The 23597-nt window shown below is 38.1% G+C and overlaps 3 protein-coding genes across 6 annotated transcripts; 2 read left to right on the plus strand and 1 right to left on the minus strand.

The window, feature by feature from the left end:
- Positions 1–79: 79 nt before the first annotated feature.
- Positions 80–3322, plus strand: LOC105217696 (uncharacterized). 2 transcript variants are annotated; one of them, XM_054231559.1, is made up of 6 exons: positions 80–154; positions 210–618; positions 691–1161; positions 1227–1459; positions 1522–1832; positions 1888–3322. In XM_054231559.1, the coding sequence occupies exons 2-6, from the start codon at positions 235–237 to the stop codon at positions 2607–2609; spliced, it is 2121 nt and encodes a 706-aa protein (XP_054087534.1). In that variant the 5' UTR covers positions 80–154; positions 210–234; the 3' UTR covers positions 2610–3322. The 2 variants fall into 2 exon arrangements, with proteins under 2 accessions (XP_054087534.1, XP_054087535.1); XM_054231560.1 differs by having other exon boundaries at positions 128–256; positions 340–618.
- LOC105217694 (uncharacterized) lies at positions 3141–8049 on the plus strand. 2 transcript variants are annotated; one of them, XR_852005.3, is made up of 10 exons: positions 3141–4593; positions 4661–4899; positions 4977–5200; positions 5279–5502; positions 5563–5935; positions 6017–6185; positions 6253–6446; positions 6519–6981; positions 7054–7598; positions 7673–8049. XR_852005.3 is itself a non-coding variant. In XM_011192829.3 (9 exons), exons 1-9 carry the CDS (start codon positions 3540–3542, stop codon positions 7528–7530), a joined length of 3417 nt encoding a protein of 1138 aa, XP_011191131.2. In that variant the 5' UTR covers positions 3141–3539; the 3' UTR covers positions 7531–8049. The 2 variants fall into 2 exon arrangements, 1 of the variants encoding a protein (XP_011191131.2); XM_011192829.3 differs by having other exon boundaries at positions 7054–8049.
- LOC105217693 (nose resistant to fluoxetine protein 6-like) lies at positions 7335–22400 on the minus strand. Of its 2 annotated transcripts, none has more exons than XM_011192827.3 (10): positions 21719–22400; positions 13927–14138; positions 10883–11085; positions 10633–10784; positions 10408–10562; positions 9931–10263; positions 9282–9475; positions 9085–9210; positions 8683–9025; positions 7335–8615 (listed from the first exon to the last, which is right to left on the minus strand). In XM_011192827.3, the coding sequence occupies exons 1-10, from the start codon at positions 22044–22046 to the stop codon at positions 8433–8435; spliced, it is 2229 nt and encodes a 742-aa protein (XP_011191129.2). In that variant the 5' UTR covers positions 22047–22400; the 3' UTR covers positions 7335–8432. The 2 variants fall into 2 exon arrangements, with proteins under 2 accessions (XP_011191129.2, XP_054087533.1); XM_054231558.1 differs by lacking the exon at positions 21719–22400 and adding an exon at positions 14274–14681.
- Positions 22401–23597: the final 1197 nt, after the last annotated feature.

The following is a 23597-nucleotide window of genomic DNA, read 5'->3' on the forward strand; positions in this document are numbered from 1 at the left end:
AGATCAGTTATCGCCAAGAATGTGTTAATTATTCAACTGAACTAATTGGCAACATTGCGCAGTAACGGGACAGTGAAAATAAATTTAAATAATGTATAGACTTGGCAGCACTTTTCAACGTATATTTACGTGTTAAATTCGTTCTACGTTTGATGTAACAATTTGTTTTGGTTAAAATAAAAAACAAATACTCACTTACTAGTTTTCAGTTCCGAAGTGGAGAAGTTTACACAAATGGAGTACACTACAGCAAAAGGTTCATATCTTGGAAAAAGTGCCACATTGTGTACTCCACTACATTTTATTTACCCTCTCCCTACACCGGTCGCGACTGATCAGATTGATGGTGGTAATTACACACCTTCCCCACCGATTTCAAGTCCACCTTTGCAAAATTACGTCAGTAGCCAACAACAGGATCAACAGTTTACACTCATGCAAATGAATGGACGTAAAGTGCTTGGTCCACCAGAGGGTTGGCAAGGTCCTCCTCCATCAAGTGCTTGCGAACTATTTGTGCGTCGAATACCACGAAATATAGATGAACAGCATCTAATACAACCATTTTTACGTTTTGGGCAAATATATGAAATGCGTTTGCCAATGGATTTCAATCAGGTAGTAAATTTAAATTCAATACATGTGCAATAAGAATGCAATAAGAATGCAATACATACATACATATCTTAGGCGAATCGTGGTTACGCATACGTCCGGTACACCACTGAGGAAGAAGCAAATTGTGCTATGGAAGTGTTGAACCATTTTTATGTTGCACCGCATCGTAAGTTAGAGATTCTACAATCGTATGAAAAGTGCTGTTTATTTGTGAGCAATATACCGAAATGTTTGGATGAAAAGGAAATCGAAGAAAAGTTACGCACCGTCTTTCCAACTATGAAACGTTTATATTCCCAAAGCATCAATACAGCTGAAAAAAATGTTTTTGATCGCGGCGAAAACGATGGAATTCTTAATCAAGACAACAAAGCCTCAAACAACGAAACTAAGAACCGCGGCCATGTAGTCATACACTTCCCTTCGCACTTAGAAGCTTTAGAAGCGAAGAAAAGCACAACACCAGGTGTTATTCGATTGTGGAACCGTGACTTGAAAGTTGTATGGGCAAACACTGAACGCGAAACGGATATGTCAAAATCGGTATGTTAAACAATAAAAAAATAATATATATATATCTAGTTATGTGTTTCGAATTATTCGCGCAGAATAAAACACTTTTTGTTCGAAATGTGGCTCTTTGCGTTAATAATCGTGACATTATGGATATGCTTGTGCAATTCATACCACGCCAGGAGGTAAGAAAAATTACAAAGGTGCGAACAATCGCATTTTTTGATTTCACAACACGTGAGGCGGCTGAGAAGTGTTTGCAAGGGTTACAGGGCACTATCTTACAAGGTCAGCGGCTCAGCATTGAATGGGCCAAACCATCGGAGCAGTAAGAGAACTTTTATTAATTATGATTTCTCTAATTTAAACAATAACGCCTTATCCAAATAGACAATCTTTGCATCGTATGTGTAGGACAGATTTTGATGCCATGCTTCGACTGAAATGCATAGCCAACTGCTGGCAAATACCAGTCATAATTTTCGGTACCTTTTTCAAACAAGAAGATCTTCAGTACGGCGCGGTTATGATGCGCAGTGCCGTTGGCATAGCACGCGCTATTTTCTGCATACTCCAGTGCCACGAACTTGTGGACATACATTCGCGGATGTGTGAGGTGGTCTGTGTTCTATTGGAAACCATAGGCACATTTCCCGACTACAACTACTTATTCTTTGTAGAGAATGACAATGCACACCTTTGTAAGTTATTGTAGTATGTATGTAACTTTTCAATATTAAAATTGTTTGTTTTTAGTGGGAATAGTGACACATGACTCGCAATCAGTGAACTTCATCGCATCTCATCAAGTACCCAATTACATGCATTTCGATTTAAATGAGATCATCGACCTGAGCTTGGCCATAGCCAATTTGGCTGCAATTGATGAGGATTTGCTACTGCAAGCATATCACGAGAGCTTTCAGATTCCCAGCACTGCCACATATCTACCAAACTTGGTAGTTTCTGGCTATCGCATTTTCGGCACAATTGCGCCCAAATACCGAAATAAACCACCATTAAAATACAATCTCAACGATACACAGATAGTGCTGGCATTATGCTATTTAATGACCGGTACAAATGCAACCCTGCCTAGTCGACCTTATTGTGCGTATCCAGTATGCTTATTCGATAATGGTTACGAAAAACTACGATTCATATCACTCAAACTGCTACCCATTGCAGTCACACAATCGCGTTATCTGGTGAATCAATCGCTCAACCATGTGCAATTCAACAATATGCACAATATCCAGCCAACGCAACGTTTCAAAAAGCGTCCGTTATGGATTACAGGATGTTCATACGCGAAGTCCATAAAACAACCGTTCCCACCCCAACCTATGTATGCTATCGAGCAAGGAGTTCAAGATCATCCTCAGCAATATAGTGTAGCATTTAGCGGTGCTTATATGCCGACTAATTATGCCACATCTGGCATTGAAGCAACTCAGACGACATTCGGGGTCAATTGAGTGTTTCATTTAGTCTTGTGCTTACTTCTACATTATTGGAATACTTATTTATTTGTTGTATGTTTTTGGATATTTATGTATATACTCGTATGTAGTTTTGTGTTAATATTAAGAACGTTTTTGGTTTATTATTGATTGACTTCTATTAAAGTTGAAATGAAATGAAAAACTTATTCGCTAAGAAGGTTTGTTTGAATTGAAATTTTTCCATTTTACCTGCACTGTATGCAACGTTTAAACTATTTTATTGCTTTGTTAAACGCCTCATGATACATAACAATAAATTCTTCAGATTTCTTGAAATATGTGTTATGGTTTTGTATGAAAATGTATACAAGCGCTCTTCAGTCTTGAAAGTTCTCTTATGACGCGACACGTGCATAAATCTCTTGATACTCAATTGACTTGTAAACAAATTATGAGCACACACAAATTTGAATTAATGCCACGGAGGTCGATATTCACATGGACGCAGGAGAAATACAAAAAGCGTCTTCGACTTTCTACACAACTGAGTTCAGTCTCTTCAGAGATTTCGATACGAACACCACGTAGCAGCGAGTGGAAGTCTGCAGATCAACGGCATTGATGTGCATATTTTTAGAAAATTTTGCCAGCGAACGAACAACATAAATAACTGCATTTTCCTGGGATATATTATAAGCGTTCTGTACGATTTCAAGTAATAGCTACGCATAAACGTAAAGGAGTTGATAAGTGTACGAAAAGGTTTGAAGTTTGAAATTCCATATTCTAACATATCAGCTTATGTGTACATACATACGTACGTATATACGCAAGTAAGGGTATATGAATATTAGTGCCAGCGGAAAGTACGTCCATTAGATCATTTTGGTTGTCATCTGCCATCTGCGTTTGGCAAATGTTCGTGTTAGCGCCGCACTATCGTGTTGTTTCGTATAGCTCAGCATGTCTGATCGTAACGGGCATGGACGCGGTCCATTTCGAACACCTTTGATCAGCGCGACGTTTAGTATAAACAATTTGTGGATTTGTGCACTTTTGGTGTTATTTGTGTTTCCACATACCTCGTATGAAATATTCGAGTTTGGCGGCGCTACCAGGAGTGGAAGTGTTGCAGCGACAGTAGATGCCATCAAATCAGTAGGGAAGCGTCCCTTTGAGAAGAAATTCAAATTTCACAAAATTGAACGTGTACACTTCGATGATGTGGTAGAACAAGATGACGAAGACGAGAGTGCAGGTGTCAGCGATGACAGAAACGATGATGATGTTGACGAAAATAATAAAAGAAATGATGACGACGGCGACACAAGTCGGCCAATGGATGTTAGCGAGCAAGCTACTGAGTCAGAAGAGTTGCCATTCAAACGCGCACGAACAGCTCACAAGGAGCGCCGAACTGACAGCGCCGCGACAAAGGCGAGTGGAGAAAAGCGCTCTTCCCCTAGCAAAAAACGGAGAGACTCTTCTGCTGACTATACAAATAAAAGTGAAGAGTCACAATCTTTTTTCAGCTCATTATTCGGTAATCTCTTTGGGAGCGGGACTAGCAGCAATGAGAAAACAACGAATGAAGAAGACAAATCCACTGAGAAAACAGAAGCATCCAACAGCATAATCTATTGGTTAAAATGGTTGAGTAAGCGAAGCGAAAGTGTTGGTAGCCAGGAAACTGTAGATAATGAGGAAGCAGATGTGGAAACTTGGCTTTCCTACCTCAATCGTTGGCCTTTCAATACACTCTTTAACATTGGTAAGCCAGAGAAGCCGATACGCATGCCTAGAGGGGGTCGCGAACCCAAGCAATCGGCTGCTTCCACAGAAGATAGAGCCTCAGATGAAGCATCGCCCGTGATGTCTCAGGAAAATTTCGAAAGCGTTTTGCACACACTACCGAGTTTTGTCGCCAATCCTACGCAAGTGGACAATACCGAATGCAGACAGCAATTGCAGATTTTCCACAGACAATTGCGTGGCAATAAATTGTGGACCTTGCAGAGTAGGTTTACTTTCATCTGTTATATTATTAAAAGATTTTCCAAGTCACTATTTTATGTTTGTTGCAGTGTTGGATGCTACTGGCAAAATTACATCAGGAGTGTTGCGCGGCAACATTAATCAATTCGGGGACTTCGAACAGTGTATGCAAGTGAAGACTGTGGTTAAGGTAACACCGGAAATTCCGGTGCGCATACGCGGTAAATACTGTCTAGCCCATATCGAAATACAGACTACATCCAAGGAACTTCGAGCACCACTACATTTCGCACAAGGGCGCGGTCTCTGGGGTAGTCACTTTGGAAATGTAAGTAGACTTCATAATCCAACATTTGTTGTTGGTTAGTTACCAAATTACTCACTCAGTCCAATCTTTCCTAACAGCCCAGTCATTTTGTGCCACGCTATAGCATCGCTAACTGGGGTGTGTGCATACCGCATCTATGCAGTGGCGAGATTGTACAACAAATGCTTGAGTCAAACCTGAGACCGTACAATACAACCGGTTTGGAATTTCACGTAGAGGTCGACGATGATGACTGTTACACGCGATCGAATGTTAAGTTCATGAAACTAATTAAAAAGGATTCGAAATTCACCACAACAATGTATGCCAAGTTCTCATATGCGTTTAGTATTCCACCACGCTAATTATATTCATATTTCTTTTATGTACCTATATCTAGTTCCTGCATTTGTGGGCTCATAGCACTGTGCTTGGGTTCACTCTTTTATAAATACTGCCGCAATATCAAAGACTGGGTGGTTAACAAAATGAATACCCCCAAAACCGAATCCAATGCTGAAACTGAAAGCGCTGAGGATAATACAGAAGCAACTACTGAGGCGGAGGAGACCGAAGAAGCTCGGGACTCTGAAGTTGACAAGCAGGAAGAATCACCCGCTAACTGTAAGTTACCTAATTAAATACAAAAGAATTGAATCGCCAATAAATTACATTCACTTTTAGTGCTTCAGTCACTCATGGCTTTATTAAGAGAAATCGTCAACGCCTTCTCACCACAACGCACATTTGTCGAATTGCTCCGCAGTGATCACTCCGAAACACAATTCCCAATCTTCAACATTCTCAAATTGGGTGCGTCGTTCGCGCTCTATGTCTGCCTCAAATACATAATGATCGGTCATCTCCCCATCATCAACCGAGATAAATTGGTGCGAGCTTTGGACCAACCACAGAGCATACTATTCCGTTCGCCAATGATCTATATGGATGTACTCTTAATGATAAGCGGTTTCTTGGTGGCTTACCAATTGGCTGAGGAGATTGAGCAAAAGACACATATTCAATTACTGAAGCGTATTGCGTTGAAAATATCACGGTACATAATTAATCTGAGCCACCTCTACGCGGAGTTGTTTAATCTAATATCATTTTCCTTATACTCATATCACTTTCTTAGTTATCTACCAACTTTATATGTTGTGTTGCTCTTCCAAACACACGTGCTTCCACGACTTGGCGCCGCACCGCTTTGGACGAACTTGGTTGGACAAAACACGCGGTTGTGTGAGCAGCAAATGTGGCGAAACCTTTTCAGCGTGCAGAACGCAATCGACTTTGAGGATACAGTGAGTGGAAAATTTCGAGTGTTAATTAACTTTTGTTCCCAAGCGTTCAAGCGTTTTGAACTTTTAGTGTTCACCCATGACCATACAATTAGCTCTCGAAGTACAGCTCTATATACTGGGTCCGTTAATTGTGTGGCTTTACCACACCGATGCGGATGCAGCCTTCTACATTTACGGCGCTCTGCATGTAATGTCCGTGGCTGCACGTTATTCCCGCACCCAACATGAATACTTGTCGGTCAGCTTGTTCCACGGAATGAAGTGAGTTCGCCTTTGACTTCGAAAAGTACACTTTTCATTTAGTTAACTCCGGTTTTTTTTTATTTTCTAAAGCATCAGCAAGTTCTACCGCACAGCCAATATGTTATTCTCTTCACCTATAAGTCGCGCAACGCCCTATCTACTTGGACTCGGCACCGGTTTATTGCACCGTTCTCAAGCCGGCGTTTTAGAAATCGCTAGTGAACTTAAGCCTTTTGGTTGGTTGTGCGCTATACTGAGTTTGGTGTGGTGTTTCTGGTCTCCTTCGGTGGGTATGCGCAGTGATTTTATTTACACAGCTGGAGATGCGGCCTCTTATGCTGCTTGGTGCCCACTTGTACTTGGATTAGCGTTAGCTTGGTGCATATTTATGTTCCCAAGGGATGAAAACTCGGTGTTACGGTTTCTCACCACAATGAGACCAATTTTGTTCCTTTCTCGCATAACGTTCCCCATACAATTGATGACATACGTAGTGGTGATCTACAACACTGCTAGTGTGACCGAGCCACGAAAATATCACCTGAGTGATTTGGTAAAGCTGACTCTTAATTTTATATAGAAAAAGTGATAAGCCATTTAATAATATTACAACCTTCTTCCCTAGGTGAACTTCAACGAGATAGCTGTAATTATCGGAGGTGGAGTGGCGTTGGCCTTTTTAATCGATGTGCCAACTCAACACTTGCGGAAGATTGTAATAAATCGGTTATTTATTGAAAGACAAGAGAGTGAGCATGATCAGGAGGTTGAACCCAGTTCAGGTGCTGAGATTTCCGAAGCTGAAGCTGAAGTCGAAGATGAATGCGAAGGCGATCCAACAGCGGTCGATGAAGAAGCTCATAAACTGTCACAAGATGACGCAGCCGATATTTGGACCACTGAAGATGCTTCCGAAGATTTGGTTGTAAAGAATACTAGTGACGAGGAGGATGAAGTTGCAGCGGAGGATGAAGACGTTGATGACAAGGAAACGGAAATAACTGAAGAAGACGAAGTAAAAAAGCGACCACTAAACAACGATAATGTAGAGGAAGATGCAAAAAGCTCTACACGAAGGCAACGACGTATCAGTGATGATTAGAGGCACACCATGCACAGTTGATGGAAATAAGCTCATTTTGATTATGAACTTTTGGGAATAATTTTATAGTGAGTTTAAAGGCAGTGACGTTTTTATAGAGCAGAGATTTTTGGAAACCCTAATTGTTTTCGAAATTACTTAGAATCGCTTAATGACAACACGATCAGCGAAACTATTGTCTTGATTCAACTGGATCGGGCAACCAAATTACACAAGAACCAAAGACAGGTGTTTGGAAGGTGGCTACAGTAACATGACATGACAAATTGGCAGAAAGAAAGAAACATAAGCATCTACTACTTCATGAAAAATTATTCCTTGAATCTATTGCAATGAATCCCAGTTGACTTGAAGTGTATCAGTAATTAACGACCTGACGATAAGTCAAACAATTGGCAACGCGAACCGAAACACGAATCCGAAATTATTTCAAAATTTTGTAATTGTTACACATAGATATATGTATTTGCTTATAACTGTGTACATATGTTTAAATACATTTTCATTTATCAAAACCTATTCTACAGAAACGATTTTTTCCATGTAAACTTACAAGTTACTTTAACGTTACGTACTAAACATTAAAAAATTTATATTTCTGCGGAAGAATATATACCATACAACCTGCTGTACTTTGTAATGACAAACTGAAGATTTGTTTTGTGAAGTAATGCGGCAAGTTTCTTAAATATATATGTACAAGTATTAGAAATATTCAACACTGCACTATAGACTCTTACTCCCCGATATTTATGTACGTATATATGTTCGTAAAATCAACATAATCGCTATTCTAAACATTTATATAATACATATATACGGGCGTCTAACTACATATTATATATACTATTTAAAAGCATTTTAAAAATAAAATCATTGATTTTGGTATTTTGAGTATGGAACTACGCCACCTGCTCCTCCGACGTGCTGGGACTTTGGTTCTCCGTTGATGGCGCGCGTTTCTCTGGGCGGCCCGCACGCCGCAGCAATATCCGTTCGAGAGCATGTATGGGCGACTCAAAGAGCAGGCAAAGCACGAAGGCCAAAGCGAATGTGTCCACCGTGTGACTGATCATATCGTTCTCCTATAATATATAGAGACAGAAATATTCAAGTTATTCCATTTCCGACTGTTGGCAATTCTCTACTTACCAAATTCACAAAAGACTGATATCTGCCATAACGGATGGTGGAGGAATGATACAACTCGACAATGCCGTTCGATAGATAGGCGCAGTAGGTGAGCCGGCTGATGGGCGCAAAAACGCGACTACTCAAGAGGTTTTGCAGCCAACCGGCATGACCCGTTGTAGCAGCCAATACCAACCAAGCCACTGACAAGTTCCAGCCCAGTTTATGTAGGCCGGCGTAGAGGAGACTCTCAATTTGATTATAGGGACGACGGTAAAAGCGACAAATAGAGAACAGCGTCGCGATGCCGATTAAAGTGGAAATCAACCAGGCGACTCGCACCAGGACAGTGTGTAGCTTCTTGCTGCAATTGCAAATAAACGGTTATTTTACATACATTTTATTTTTTTTTACGAAATATACCCTCTCTCCTGCATGACATGTACCAAGTAACCAGTCAGCAGACCAACGAAGTAGGCCGAGGCGCGCATGTGTGTTTTTATGTAATAGCCAATGTAGTAATTATTGCTGGCTAAGTCAACCAATTCGCTGCAATTTAACACGAGGAATATGGCTCAATTAGAGAATATTAAAATGATAGTGTTTTGTATTATACTTACTCGGCATAGACCAGTAAGGTGGGATCCAATTGTCGCAGAAATGTGACCACAAATGGTATGAGCGTCGTGCAAATGACTGTGGCTATCAGCAAATGTTTGCCGCATTTTCGCATCTTGTACAGCAAGTAGATGAAGATCGGCGCGATGAAGAACAATTGCGTGTCCACGGACAAATACCACGACTGGAACATGCACTGCAAATGTGGAGATCAAAGAAGTTAAGGTATATGTATATGTTGTCTTCTCGAGTTTTTCTCTTGTCTAAATTGTTAAAATGCCGCAGGCACCAAAATCAAACCTACGTCGATTAGAAAACAATTAAAGATGAGCTCAAAGCTCTATGCTACTTGATGGTCCTTTCATCCATAACTAGAAACATTTGGTATTACACGGGTCTCAACTATGCAAGTGTGATTCGTGTGATATCCGTCGAAGGAATCAGCCGCAAAACTGAACTTAACCCAACGAAACTCGATCCTAAAACCCTATATTCTGTCTAAGGAATTTTGGTTTCTACCACACCGTTTTCGGGACACGACTAATGTTACTCATACGGCGCGTGTAACGCTTTCAACATTTGTGAGCTTGCACTCACTCATTATCATACTGCACAATATTTCTAAAAATAATAAATAATAAAAACACTTACAAACTTATCCGTATTGAAGTAATTATTCACATAGAGAATGTTGAGCCACCACGAAGCCTGACAGCGCTCCTGCTCGCGTACGATGCGTTCCCGCCATAGAGGGCCACTGCCAATGCTCGGGAACCAGGTCATGTAGAAGCCGATTATAGCCATGTAGGCCGGTGTGAGACGAATGTAGCGACCAGCGTACAAAATCAACGGATTTATGCGACCGCGACGACGCTCGAGCTCGACCAACAGTATGCGGCAGAACAGAAAGCCGCTCAGCAGCAGAAATGTGTCCACGAACAACACCGAGTTGTAGAGGAATGCAAAAGTGGGGTATTTCGTTTGCTAAAATAAAAAAAAAAAAACAATTCGGTGAATATAACAAAAGGAAACGGTAATAATGGCTAGGCGATTGCAAGGTTCACTTTAAAGTTAACGGTATAAACAGTACAGTGCAATCAGCATATTAGCAATGCACGTCGTCATTACCTCCGCCACAAAAGCTTCATTATAAGTGGGACTGCCGTAGATGAAGGACAGCGCATGCCCCGCCAGTATCAGCAACATTGCGATGGCTTTAATGCCGTTAATCGAATTGAGGCCCATCTGATCTTTGCTCGCCTGAAACAGTTTCTTTGTGTTCTCTGCAAATAGTTACAAATTTATATATTATAGTATACTGACAAGTCGAGGAGATAATTGTCCAACACCCACCTATAATGGAGAACGAGAGCAATGCGATTGTCAGTGTTTGTTGTTGCATCGCGCGTTTCGACACATCGTCAGCGCTTCGACACGCGTAGATCATGTAGACATGGTAGGCAGTGCTCAACGTGGCCAGCAAAACAAATATAAATATCACAAGACTGCAAGAAGTGAAAAACATCAATAAAAACTCGCGATTGAGCAATTAGTGTCGTGTACTCCTTGCACTCGTGCAACACAATTACAACAAACAACTTACGCATAAACAAACATTCCACCGTCGACATACAGCTCGGTGGCTGCACCAAGGCTGCTCAGCTGGCAAGCCGTCTCGTTGGCACTTAACACGGGGCGTTGCAGGTAATTTTGCATAAATAACGCGATGTCGTTGGATCGGCAAGACGCGGGCATGCAAGCGCCCCAAACGGCCACAACAACTGCATCGCCATTACGATTGAGGGCCTGTGTTCAAAAGCAATGAAGATGACATTAGTTCGTGGCGTCGATTTATAATAAGCCGCTATTAGATCCACAATTGTCAATTGTCATAAATTTGCAATAAAGTTTATAATGCTTAATGGTACAGCTCGTAAAAACACCTAATGCAATCAAAACGTAACTGAAGGTCTTATTTGCGCTAAATTTCCTTCGCCCATGCAAAAAAATAACAAACAGAATGCTTTGCCTTGAAATGCAAAGCAATTGGCCGCGTTCGGCGTTCGGTTAATGTACCGTTAATTGCATATGAACCATCGGCGTTTCGCACAGAAAACGATTGCATTTTTATAATCTCATCGAAAGGTTGCACAAGAGTGCAAAGCATATCAAACGGTTGCTCATAGCGCCTATACTATCAAAATGGACGAAATGGACTGTGCTGGCCAAATGCATAACCACGCCTTCCTCAGTTTATGGTGAAATGTTTAAGCTAGCACAGGAATCAACAAAGGTGACAAAAAATATCCCTATTACCAACGTAGGGTGTGTATTCAAAAATAAAGGGAATTTAAAGTTCAAAAGTCAAATTGTCAATTTGTGTTTCATCACACTTAAGGCAGTAGTCTGCTTACAGGCTTCAAAAAAATCGATTTTTTTGTTTTGTTTTAAATCTCTTCCAAAACTATCCAAGAATATGTCTTCAAAATTCCAGAGGCCAATTCGACATATTTTCGAAGCTAGAGCAGTTTTAGTGGCCGAGCGTCGAGCAGGTGCGAATGGATACTGAAAACTTTAAAGCGCGTTTTCTCGAGTTTTCATTTTCATAAGTGTTAGAAAACGGTGCCGGCGATAGCAAAAAGAATATATGTCCGATCGAAAAAAAAACCAAAGTGATCTAGCTTCAGTATTAAATTATCTTCTATTTGAACTAGACAAAAAAAGACTTTTTCAAACTTCGAAAAAATTTGGAATTTTATAACTTCTTCGGTATTTGTTGAGTTCATAAAGAAAAGAAACTTATAAAAATTAAAAAAAAAATTGGTCCGACTGTTTCAGATGCATCGCACGACCTCCATCACCGGCACCGATTTACAAGTGCAGACTACAGGCGCTCCAGAAAAATACTTACAACTTTGAAAAAATTTCAATATTTTTTAATAATAAACATTGTTTTTTAAGCCTTAAATATAGTACACTATCGTCTTAAAATTCCGTTTACTGCATTATCATTTCCTTCCCTTTCAAACAAAATTGTTAAAAAAACGCTTCTAAAGCAGACTACTGCCTTAAGCGATTGATATTCATGTCATTGGTTATGTGGCCGGACTTCGGTTTTGCCAAAGCATGTATACACCAGACATGAACTCGTGGTTTTTCAACCCCTTTATTACTTCATCTATAAGTCTTCCGAATCTATTATATTTTTCAAGATGTCAACCAAAGATCTCCAATATTTTTTAAACAAAATCTACTTTTTGTCAAAGCATTGGCATTAAAATGCAAGTTATGGACCTAACCTAGTTGGATGAATATTCCTACTTTTTTGTCAAAATAATTGCTTAGTCTTCATAATAAGACACATGAAGATTGTCTGTTGATGTTAATGTGACAATAACTGTAATAATTTTGATACGAAAGTATACATACATACATATTAACATTTTTGTCAGTTAGAAATTCGAAATGATATTAATCAGAGTAGTCGTGGAATTATCTTCGTATGCTTAAAATGTTAAGCAATTGCGTATAATTTTGATTTCTAAAATGAGCAAAACAAAAACAAAAGTCAGAAGTAGAATGCGATTACAATCTGAAACACAACTTCATTAGACGGCACACGTATTAGGAATTGTTCTCGAATATTCGCAGCAGATAAAAAGAATTAAAATAAATGAAAGAACACACAAAAATTGCGCACGGTTACAGTGGCAGTGAAAATAACAGCAGCATTTGAATTAATCTTGATTTTTTATCTTTACAAACTTACGGAAAAGGGTTGAAGGAATTTAACAGAGCAAGAGCTAAATAACGGTTATTAGCTAAGTTGTTTTGTATAGTTGTCAGGCTATCTCAACTATAAAATCGAGCTGTTATGATACTTTATGTGGATTCTGTCTTAATCTCACATTAAATCTCTATAATTAATCCATAGATAGATTCCGTTTTTTTTTATCTTTTCATGATACTTACTATACATACATACATACATATGTACATTCTGTGTACAGTTGTCCACCAAAAAAGCGAGCACATTTATGCTTCAAGAACTTTACACCATTTACCTTCGACTTATCATAAATGTGCGTTGCCAAAGACCCGTGCGGCATATCGAATCCATACTTAATAGTCATATCAGCTCATTAGTATTCCATAGACGCAGCGAAACGCACAGTGTTTTAAAAATAAATAAAACGTGAAGAACACAACGAAACGGAATTTCGAGGTGCCTAAAGCGGACCCTACTAAGGTACGCTTAACAACGGTAAATACGCGCAAAAACGTAATTTTGTTCATTGTCCAAAAATATACTAACTATTATAATTTAAACCAACTTGTCTATGTATGAATTACATAACTCTGAATTAGCTAAAAGAGCACCGATTCTTTTGATATTCGTATTTGGCGCTAAAGTCAAATGTAAATATGTATTTAAATGCTCGCAAATTCAATCAATTACGTTTAGTAACCTCAGCCGATTATCAGAATTGCGTTTATATATACTACATAAGCACATGGATATTTAATGACACTCCGTTAAGCATAATTACGCACTTTGTATTCATCGATTAATGCCGTAATGCATATTTGTTGAAAATAGTGATAATATGTATATACAATATGTGGGTATTTAAGTGGGTTTGTCACCTCTTTTTGTCGGCTCGCCACCGTTTGCATCGTAAATCCATCCATTTGTACATCTACCAGACAGTATTGGGATCGCACTATCAGCTCAGTGGGTTCGTCTTCGTTCGCATTTGTCTGATATTGTTGTTGGTCTAAGCATTCATCGAAATGTCCGAATTGGTGCAGAAGGCCAGTATTAACGCCGATTGCAGATTTGGTCATTGCATCGTATACTGCAAAGGAATGAAAATATCCAATATTAATTTTGAAATAAATATATATTTTAATTTTCAAAGTTTTTAAATAAATCGATATAATTTATAGCAATCCCGATGTCAACATGATTTCTTTGCTTCATTATATCTTACTTTTTATCTGATAAATCCACGGTAAGTAGCAAGCAAGTAAGTTTGGATATTATTATATATATATGCCGTAGACAATATTATGTTCAAGCTATCCGGTGGTGATCAAAACAAACATAGTAGGGATCATTAAATTTTCATTGGATTTAGAGATGTTCTGATTTTGGTTTTATTCCAGTAATTATGTTAGGTATAATTATTAGGCAGATCTCTATATATACACGAAGATCTTACTTGGACTTGAGCACTCGAGACTTCGACAAAGAGATTAACTTGGGTTTCACTTTGAATTGAACCTTGCTGAAGATGCTGGTTGATGTCCAGCGCTTGGGGAGCTCATGCGATGTTTGTAAGTCCACCAACCTAATACTATTCCACTATTAAAGTTTCTTGGATATCCAATCGTACAAGCTAGTTTTGCAGTTTCCAACAATTCCGGAGTAACCGGGTACCAACCCAAGTTGGACGCCAAAGTAGCCAGAAGCCATTGATACGGACGTTCAATACTTAATAATTAGCCTGCAGCGTACGATCATCGATTTCAAGGTCCAAGTAAGTAGGGATGCAAGCGAACTGACGAAGTTTGTTAAAAATATTCCATGCAGTGGTTTTCTATTAAATATAAACTCAACAATTTGTTTACAATATTTTTAAGTCAATAACCCTGACTTAATATTGAAACTCACACTTTCCCTGACTAAACCGTACAAAAAAATTGTTGTCTTATCACGCAATAAACATTTGCATTTGCAAATCAAATATATAATATACAATATTAAATATTTATAAATTTGAAGTAAATTTTTTTATATTTCTCCTCACAATAAATCGTCAACAGGTTACGTGTTTCGTATTGTGATCTTCGTACGTCGTATTACCTAACATTTGGTTCATAATAAACGCAATAACAGCAAGTAAGGAAGGGAAAAATTCGAACGCACATGAACACCAGATACTCTCCCCATGCGTACCAATTTAAAGCAGTGTGAAATATTTCAAGATATCTACAAAAATCGACTATAAAAATATGTCACTGAACACTGAACGATGTATACTATAAGAAAAGTAAGTATGATCTGATCTGATTGGGTACATCAGGGGTATTTATTATCGGATCCGGGTGTCGTACAACTCACATTATTCTACACATTAAGAGACCCCTACACAGACCTATTAGCTCTATTAGAGAATTTTAAGTTTATTTTTTGTTTTTTATTCTGTTTTCACGTTGTAGCTTTAGACGATGAAATGCAAGTCATGTTCAAATCATTGTATATATCTAAGTACAATATGTACACTTCCCCTGTAATGCCCACAAAGCTATAACACTTGTATTGTAATATCAAGTAACATTGTTTTGTAGGCGTAATGAGTAGCGGCACAAAACTATTTTACTCCCTGCGATAATATGCTAGAGTTTAAAAATAAGAAAATACGCTAATATTACATTAATTGCATCTTAATATGAATTCTATTAGTATGAGATGTTCGTACACACAGGAAAAATGTATTCAGCAATAGAAAACACACTTTGTGTACTGAAGGCGTAGTCGCGTTATGTGGGCACATGCACACTCATTTTGAGGACAAGTGTTGTGTTCTTGTGGCGGCATCTGCCCGACTGTAAATAGACCCAGAGCGGCGTCTGTCAGCCACGCGAAGCAGTGCTGCTGACACTTATTAGAGTAAATGGAATTGCGCATGCGCAAGTGTGACTATGAAAATGATTCAATCCAAATTCATGCCACGTAAAAAATAAGCACAAAAACACAATTCCAACAACAACAACATACATATGTATAATACATACGTCAAATACGCTAGTAAATATTTAACATGAGCATAGTTACGAAGCCGCTTCGTCATGCTTGGAAGCTATCGAAAGTTGTTTCGAAAAAAATAGAAATGGCTTTACAGCCTTAGTTCAGGATATGGAAAAGTTTTTGTCTTGCAAATTTCTTATATATGTATGTTCATATATGCATGTACATACATATATGTATACCGGCATTTGGAGACACTCAAAACGGAAGCAGATGTGATGATTCAAAGTATACAACTCAAAGAAATTTATTGTTTTGCAAATCAAATATTCCATATAACACTTATGGAAATTTTCATTAACAATTTGTTGTTGCTTCAATTTACTGATTACTGATCTTGAAAGCAAGATCAGCTGGTTATACAAGTGAGCATTTAATACTTAGGTATTATCTATAGCTTCCTGCTACTTTGCTATCCGACTTGAGTGTGTACCCGGTCACTGCGGAATCGCTGCAAACCGGACTAACATGCACGAGCGGATATCCTAGAATAATTTACATCGGAATAGGAGCGTGTTGGTAGCCCGTGGTCCACTTGAGCACAGACATCGCATGAGCTCCCCTGAACCTGTGCTGGACATCACCCAGAACCTGTGCAGTTGCGAGGTTTCTGACCCGCAGTGAAGCGTAAAGTGTCGATCTGTAGGTAGATAGGTGTGCTTAATGGACACTGCCCAATAGCTATATAAGCGGTGAGATCAGAGATCCTGCTAGACGCAAGTTAGCAGTGCTGTTTGGAAGAAGTCGAGTTGGAATCATTAATAGTTCCGAGCTATGAAGAATATAACGGATCACAAATCCTCACCTAACTTTAGAAGCTGGTTGCCTCCTTGCACTATTGCAGAGACTTTCCAGAGACTGGGGTTCTTGAAGGGATGGAAATATTTAATAATGGCTTTGATATTAAATAGTTTTCATAAAGAGTTGATAAGCCTCCCTGTGCAATGCTAGTATTATATGTACATACATATGTACGCAAAAGTATATTTGAATTGTGCATACATTTGTAATGAGCTTTGTCAATAGTGAGTTCACATCGCTTGACTGCCGAATGCGGGAAAACCAGTTTCAATTTTTTCGCCCGAATCTCAAGAACGTTAATCAACACTTTTGTGGCTATTCATCGTATAAATAAATACTAAGCTGTACAAATTCCCAAATTGCTTTCTTCCGAACTCTTAAATCCTCATATACGTATGTAGATCTTTGTGTGTGAGTGAGTGTGTGTGTGTGAATAGGAACTGGTGTGGACACAGATGCGTGTGCTCTCCTTCGATTGTTTGTAAACATGCAGACGGCGAGCGCATGCATTTCATTACAAACTTACTACCGATTTAGTAAATATTAGTAATTAATTGCGTTTATTTACATTTTTGCTGCAGTGTGAACGTGGCTTTGACCGCAGCGGCCCAACGACGCGGCGCAACAAAAACAAATATTACATGATGGCATGAGGCACGACGTAGAACACATTAGTGCAATTCTAAATGGTGTGATTACCCAATGCACGTCATTTACGTACAGACATACTTTGAACGAAGACATATTTACATATTTAAATAGAGGTAATATTTGGTTTTATTGTTATTGTTGTTTATGCATAACTAACTTGTGTGCTTATTTAGATGAGCTGCGCTTGGCGTTTAACTTCTGCATTAAGCTTTTTGTCATAATTCACACGTATTTCGCTACCGTCTTTGGCGTTTGACTCTTCGTTCGCATCAAGCGTCGAAATCTTTAACGGTTTCTCATACACAAAACAAGTACTCGTACCCGTACTCGTGTGCCAGCGTTAGTTGCTCAGTGAAGAAAGACATTTAGTGCGTGGACTCAATGTGCTCTAGTTGTCGGTTGCGCCTTTACATACAAATGTACATACGCTAAAGTATGTGTGTATGTTTGTTTGTAATACTTATTAATATAATTGACTAATAGTTTTGGATTTGGTATGTAGGCTTAAATAATTAGATGAAGATGATCAATTTGGCCTTCATAATGGTAGTATTAGTTAGCAGCAGCGCATAAACATACGATATAAAATGTAAATATGTATGTATGTATGCATATTATGAATACAGGTCAATCGCTCATACGACAAGGCCAGTAGGATACATAGTTTACTTATTATATTTGAGTTTACATATGCACTTACTATCCATCATATAAAGTTAAACGACGCTTGGTTACGCTCTGCTTCAATTGTATTATGTCTTAATAGCTTGATGACACGCTCAGATAAACCTATTTTATAATTCACTTCCCTGCATGCGTATAAAAAATATATGTGCATATGTATAATGAAATCGTCCAACGAAGACAAGGGTTTAAGTTGAACCTCCAAATGTACGATGTGTTAAAAAAGGGATTTTTTTTAATTACAGTTAAATTGCACTTCTTCCGATCGTCGAAACATTTCTCAAACTTGTGTTTTTTTATAGCCTTTGGCTCTTTCAACGTTTTCTCGTATGCTTTAATGACAAATATGGAGGCTGGGGCATCGTACAGTTTTGTATTTGGCTAAGAATTTACGAATAAGCAAGGAAATGTGAACTTTTAACAAACGAAAATCGCCTAGCTCATAAAAAAATGTCTAACCTTAGTGGGGACTTACAGCTGAAAATGTGATCACCGTATGATTTTTATACTCTCGCAACAAAAGTTGCTAAGAGAGTATTATAGTTTTGTCCACATAACGGTTGTTTGTATGTCCTAAAATTAAACGAGTGACGAGTAAAGTTCAAATCCGGATGTATGTCTGTCCGTTCGTGCAAGCTGTAACTTGAGTAAAAATTGAGATATCTTAATGAAACTTGGAACACGTGTTCCTTGGCACCATAAGAAGGTTAAGTTCGAAAATGGGCGGAATCGGACCACTGCCACGCCCACAAAATGGCGATAACCAAAAACACATAAAGAGCTATAACTAAGCCATAAATAAAGTTATGAAAATAAAATTTGGAACATACGATCGCATTAGGGAGGGGCACATTTGAATGTTTTTTTTTTGGAATAGTGGGCCGCCCCCAATTAGGTTTTTTGTATATATCTTGCAAATCAATAAAGCTATATAAACTAAACTTTCTGCAGTCGTTTCTTTTATCCGTTTCCTTATACAGTGAAAAAATGAAAGAAATTGGATAATAACCACGCCCACCTCCCATACAAAGGTTAGGTTGAAAATGACTAAAAGTGCGTTAACTCACTAACGAGAAACATTAGAAACACACAAGAAGGAAGCTGCACTGAGATTTTTTTACAAAATGGAAAATGGGCGTGGCGTCGCCCACTTATGGGTCAAAAACCATATCTCAAGAACTACTCGACTGATTTCAATGAAATTCGGTATATAATATTTTCTTGACACCCTGATGACACTGGTGGAATATGGGCGAAATCGGTTCATAACTACGTCTACTTCCCATATAACTCAATTTTGAATCCTTCTGATTCGTTCACTTTATAATGTATACATAAGGAACCGATAAAGATAGCGAAATAAAACTTTACACAAATACTGTATTTGAGCTGTGACATCACTTGTGGAAAAATTGTCAAAATCGAACCATGAATTTTCAAGGCCCCCGATATCCAACATGAAGAACTCAGTGCCTAAGAGTAATTTTTCACCGAAAATATAGGTAAATCTCTAAATAAATTGCGAGAGTATAAAATGTTCGGTTGCACCCGAACTTAGTCTTTCCTTACTTGTTTACTGTATTTTTTTTTACAATTGGACCCACGTAATTTTAAAATTCCCGTTATTTTCTGAACACACCTTGAATATTTGAACAAAATGTTCATATCAATCCTTTACATATTGGAACAGGGGAGCCATTTTTATCTTATTTATATAAGAGAGGCTATACCCCGAGAAATGATTGAATAAGCAATTGTATTAAAGAAACAAACTGATTATACTCATTGCATATTATATTGCATCCGAGTATATATACAGCGCATAATAAATTTAACACCTTCATGTTTACATTCTCATTTGTATCCATTTATGACATGTTTAAGTTATAATTGTTGATCCATAGAGTAAGCAACGACAGGAAGTCTTAGTATTTGCGTATGCTTAACACAGACTGTTGCCTCTAATTAATTTCATTTCAGAATTTTAAATGCACATCCAAAATCATCTGTCTCAATTTGTACAACAACTGCAAATATCTCGGTACCCGGCAAAAACAATTGCAAACTAGTCGGAAAAGACTAGTTGTAAACTAGAAATTCCTAAGTAAAATCGAACTAGTCTGAAGATGATCAGACTCGAAACAATTATGAATCGATTTGTTAATGAGTTATTTCAATTAAATTCAATGGCTAGTAAACGGCAGTTGTTGGGGTTCTCATCAGTTCTAACCACTACGGGGTAACTTCACATACTCAAATTCAAATAATGAAAGTGATTATTGTTTCTGAAAACAATTGAATGCCTTTCGAACATCCGGTGAGATGAAGCTTCTAACGAAACTGTGTGTTAATCGAAAGATAAATACATGTGCACGTGTACGACAGCTACAGCTTCGTCATCATGAGCTTCAAATTTCAAGTTGGGATCAATTGAATACCCATTTAAACACCCTTTAAAAAGTAGAAGTATCTACTTCATATGTATACAAATTAACTGTATAACGGATATACTATATATATATATTGATTTCCTTTAAATAAATTTCCATTGTTTGTTCGTTAAATTGTTTGCTTAACTATTTCCCTCTTAGCTGTGGGCAAAGATTTTTCACTTTATGTGTTTTTGGTAAGTAAACAGTGTATTGTCGTCTATAAGTACATATATGTGTAGAACTGTGTACATTAGCACTTTCTAGTTGTAATTTTCGCCAAGTATACCTTGAGTGCCGGTGTTCGGAAATGCTGTTTAAATACTTAGCTGGAGACATGCGTGTTGAAATCACACTCAATATCAATATTTTAGCAGCTCCAATCAGAGTGTTGGGGAATATGAGGGACAAACGTATCTGTTAAATATGGGGAAGTGTAGACTAGTTCATTTCATATGCTTCCTTTTGTAGGCTCATCAACTCGAGAGCCTGTGGGACCGCTTTTAATTCTCAATAAGTACTAACATTAAAACATGACTAACCAAGTACTATATGGAACTGTTTGGCTGAATTGGGATGCTATATGCATGAATTATGTATGAGGCGGCATGTAACTGTCCATTTGTTAACCGAAAAATTCTTTAAAAACTATTCTTCGACGTATTTATGTATGTATAACCGAAAATATATATTTTGCTTATGTATCTGTGTATCCGCAATGTCTAAAAGCGCCAAAAATTCTTGATTAATATTTTGAGCGCGTTTCATTGGGCGAGTGGCGTAAGTGGGATAGACGAAAAGAATTGAACTTGGGTTTTTTGCAAAAATTATAAAAGTGGGTTTTCCAGAATAATATGAAGCATGGCTTGTATTGTAAAAGCAATTTACATACACGTCTGCAGAAAAACCAAATTTGATTATTTTTAGACATACGGATATAGATATATACCTATATAGTATAACATATTACTATTCAGTACTTCATTACTACAAGAGACACTTAGATTACATTATATATTGAGGATTGCACCGCGACCTAAGGCCAACAAGAGACACTTACTTGCAACGGCCCATCGTCGGCCACTTAAAATGCCCCAAAGCGTGCTATTTAAATCATCTCGACACTGTGCGCCCTCAACTTTTCCAAGACTATCGAGGAATAAATGCAGTTCGCTAGGTGTCATCACAACCGGTTCGTCCTTTAAGCGAGGACTCAACGCATTTCCGATATGCTCAGCATTACTATAGTTTTCAACCGACCAATCTAAGCGATCATTTGCTGTAGGCTTTTCGGTTTGCGAAGGATTTAAGTCTACTGTGCTGCCGCTTACAAGGATGCATAGCAACAGCGTGTATAATATGCACATTATTCGCCTTGGCCCAGGCATGCTCTTCACGTTGTATGTGACCAGATTAAATAAACAAATTGAACAACTAATGTACAGTTATTCACTATAATTAATTACTTTAAATATTCACAAACGAATCACACGTAATTTTTCGTTTTATTTGCACTACTGTCGCTGTTCGCTCAATGGAATTTTCTTCACTTCCGAATTCAGTCACTTCCAAATCGAAATTTTCAAACAACACAAACCGAATTCTAAACAATTATTTGCGTTTCCTTTCAGAAATCCAACGGTCATTCAGTGTGTGCGAGTATTACCGCCGTACATGTGAGTGGGTCTTCTGCGCAACCGACCGTACGAACCGCGAATCCAAGATCAACTGAAGTTACAACGGTTCGCAACAAACCGTTTAAGCCAAGCTTAATGTTCGCAAACGTCGGATCGCGTCGTGTCACCTCCCAAAACAGTTCGGTTTGTGCGAGCCACCGACTCTTCCATTGAATATTCACTGCCGAGTAGGTGAGTGGGTCTGTGCAATATTGAAGCCGGGTAGCTGCTCTCTTCGCTATTGTCATTTTTTGGCACGTTTTTTAAATATTAGAATACAGTTATTGTTTTTTCGAGAATATCTCGATAGCAATTTGTTGTTATAACTTACGAAAACTTTACTTTAGGCGAACGAGAGTGCGTTCCTAATTCCAATACAAGTTTGGGTTGAATAATTGGAAGGATTATAAGGCAGTATCAGTTAAAGTTTGATCTGTATAATTCAGTTTCATAAAGCTTGAGTTGAGCTTAAAATACTTCAATAGCCAGTTAGGAGAGTGAGTGCTGTTCGATTTGACAATGTTCAAATGTATTTTATCAGTTGTATACGCAAATGTTTGATGTAATGAGTCAGAAGGCGAACGCTTTAGACAATTCCACGAGTTTAGAAACACTTTCTAGTAATCAACTGAATAGCGAATATCAACAACCTGCGATTGTTTTGGCAACAAAGTAATTGTTTTTGAAATGGGGTATACATATGTATGTATATGTAAAAACAAAAATAAATATGTAGCATTTGAAGTAGCCTTTTGCGAATAAGCACGTTTACTTAATTGGTCAATTGTTTTTTTTTTTTTTTTTTTGAAGATTTCGTTCCAACAACCAACAGAAGAGAAACTGCGACCTTGACTTCACACGTCTTCGCAAAATGACAAATTAAACAGAAGATTTAAGCGTTACTAGTATTAAACAAAAAGACAATTACACAAATAAAAAGTTAATTGAATGTTTATTTATGGAAATAGCCAGAATTGTTGTTGAACGCTTTCGAACTTTGGGCACTTGGCTGGAGTTTCGAACATACGAAATGGTACGAAAATCACTTAAAAACAAGTGAACGCATTTTTCGTCTGCAACCTCCTTGGAAGATTCAAATACTTGCGAAGCAGTAATTGATGCGACTCTTGTTAATTGCAATTTCGCGCTGCTTAAACTTGTTTTCGAATAATTGTTATAAGATGCCGTCTTGATTTATGGTGTTTGAACAATTATGGTCATCTCGTTTGATGACCGAGAATATACAATTGCGAATTTTGTGTC

The sequence above is a fragment of the Zeugodacus cucurbitae genome, chromosome 5 (assembly GCF_028554725.1).
Source record: "Zeugodacus cucurbitae isolate PBARC_wt_2022May chromosome 5, idZeuCucr1.2, whole genome shotgun sequence".
Classification (NCBI taxonomy): domain Eukaryota; kingdom Metazoa; phylum Arthropoda; class Insecta; order Diptera; family Tephritidae; genus Zeugodacus; species Zeugodacus cucurbitae.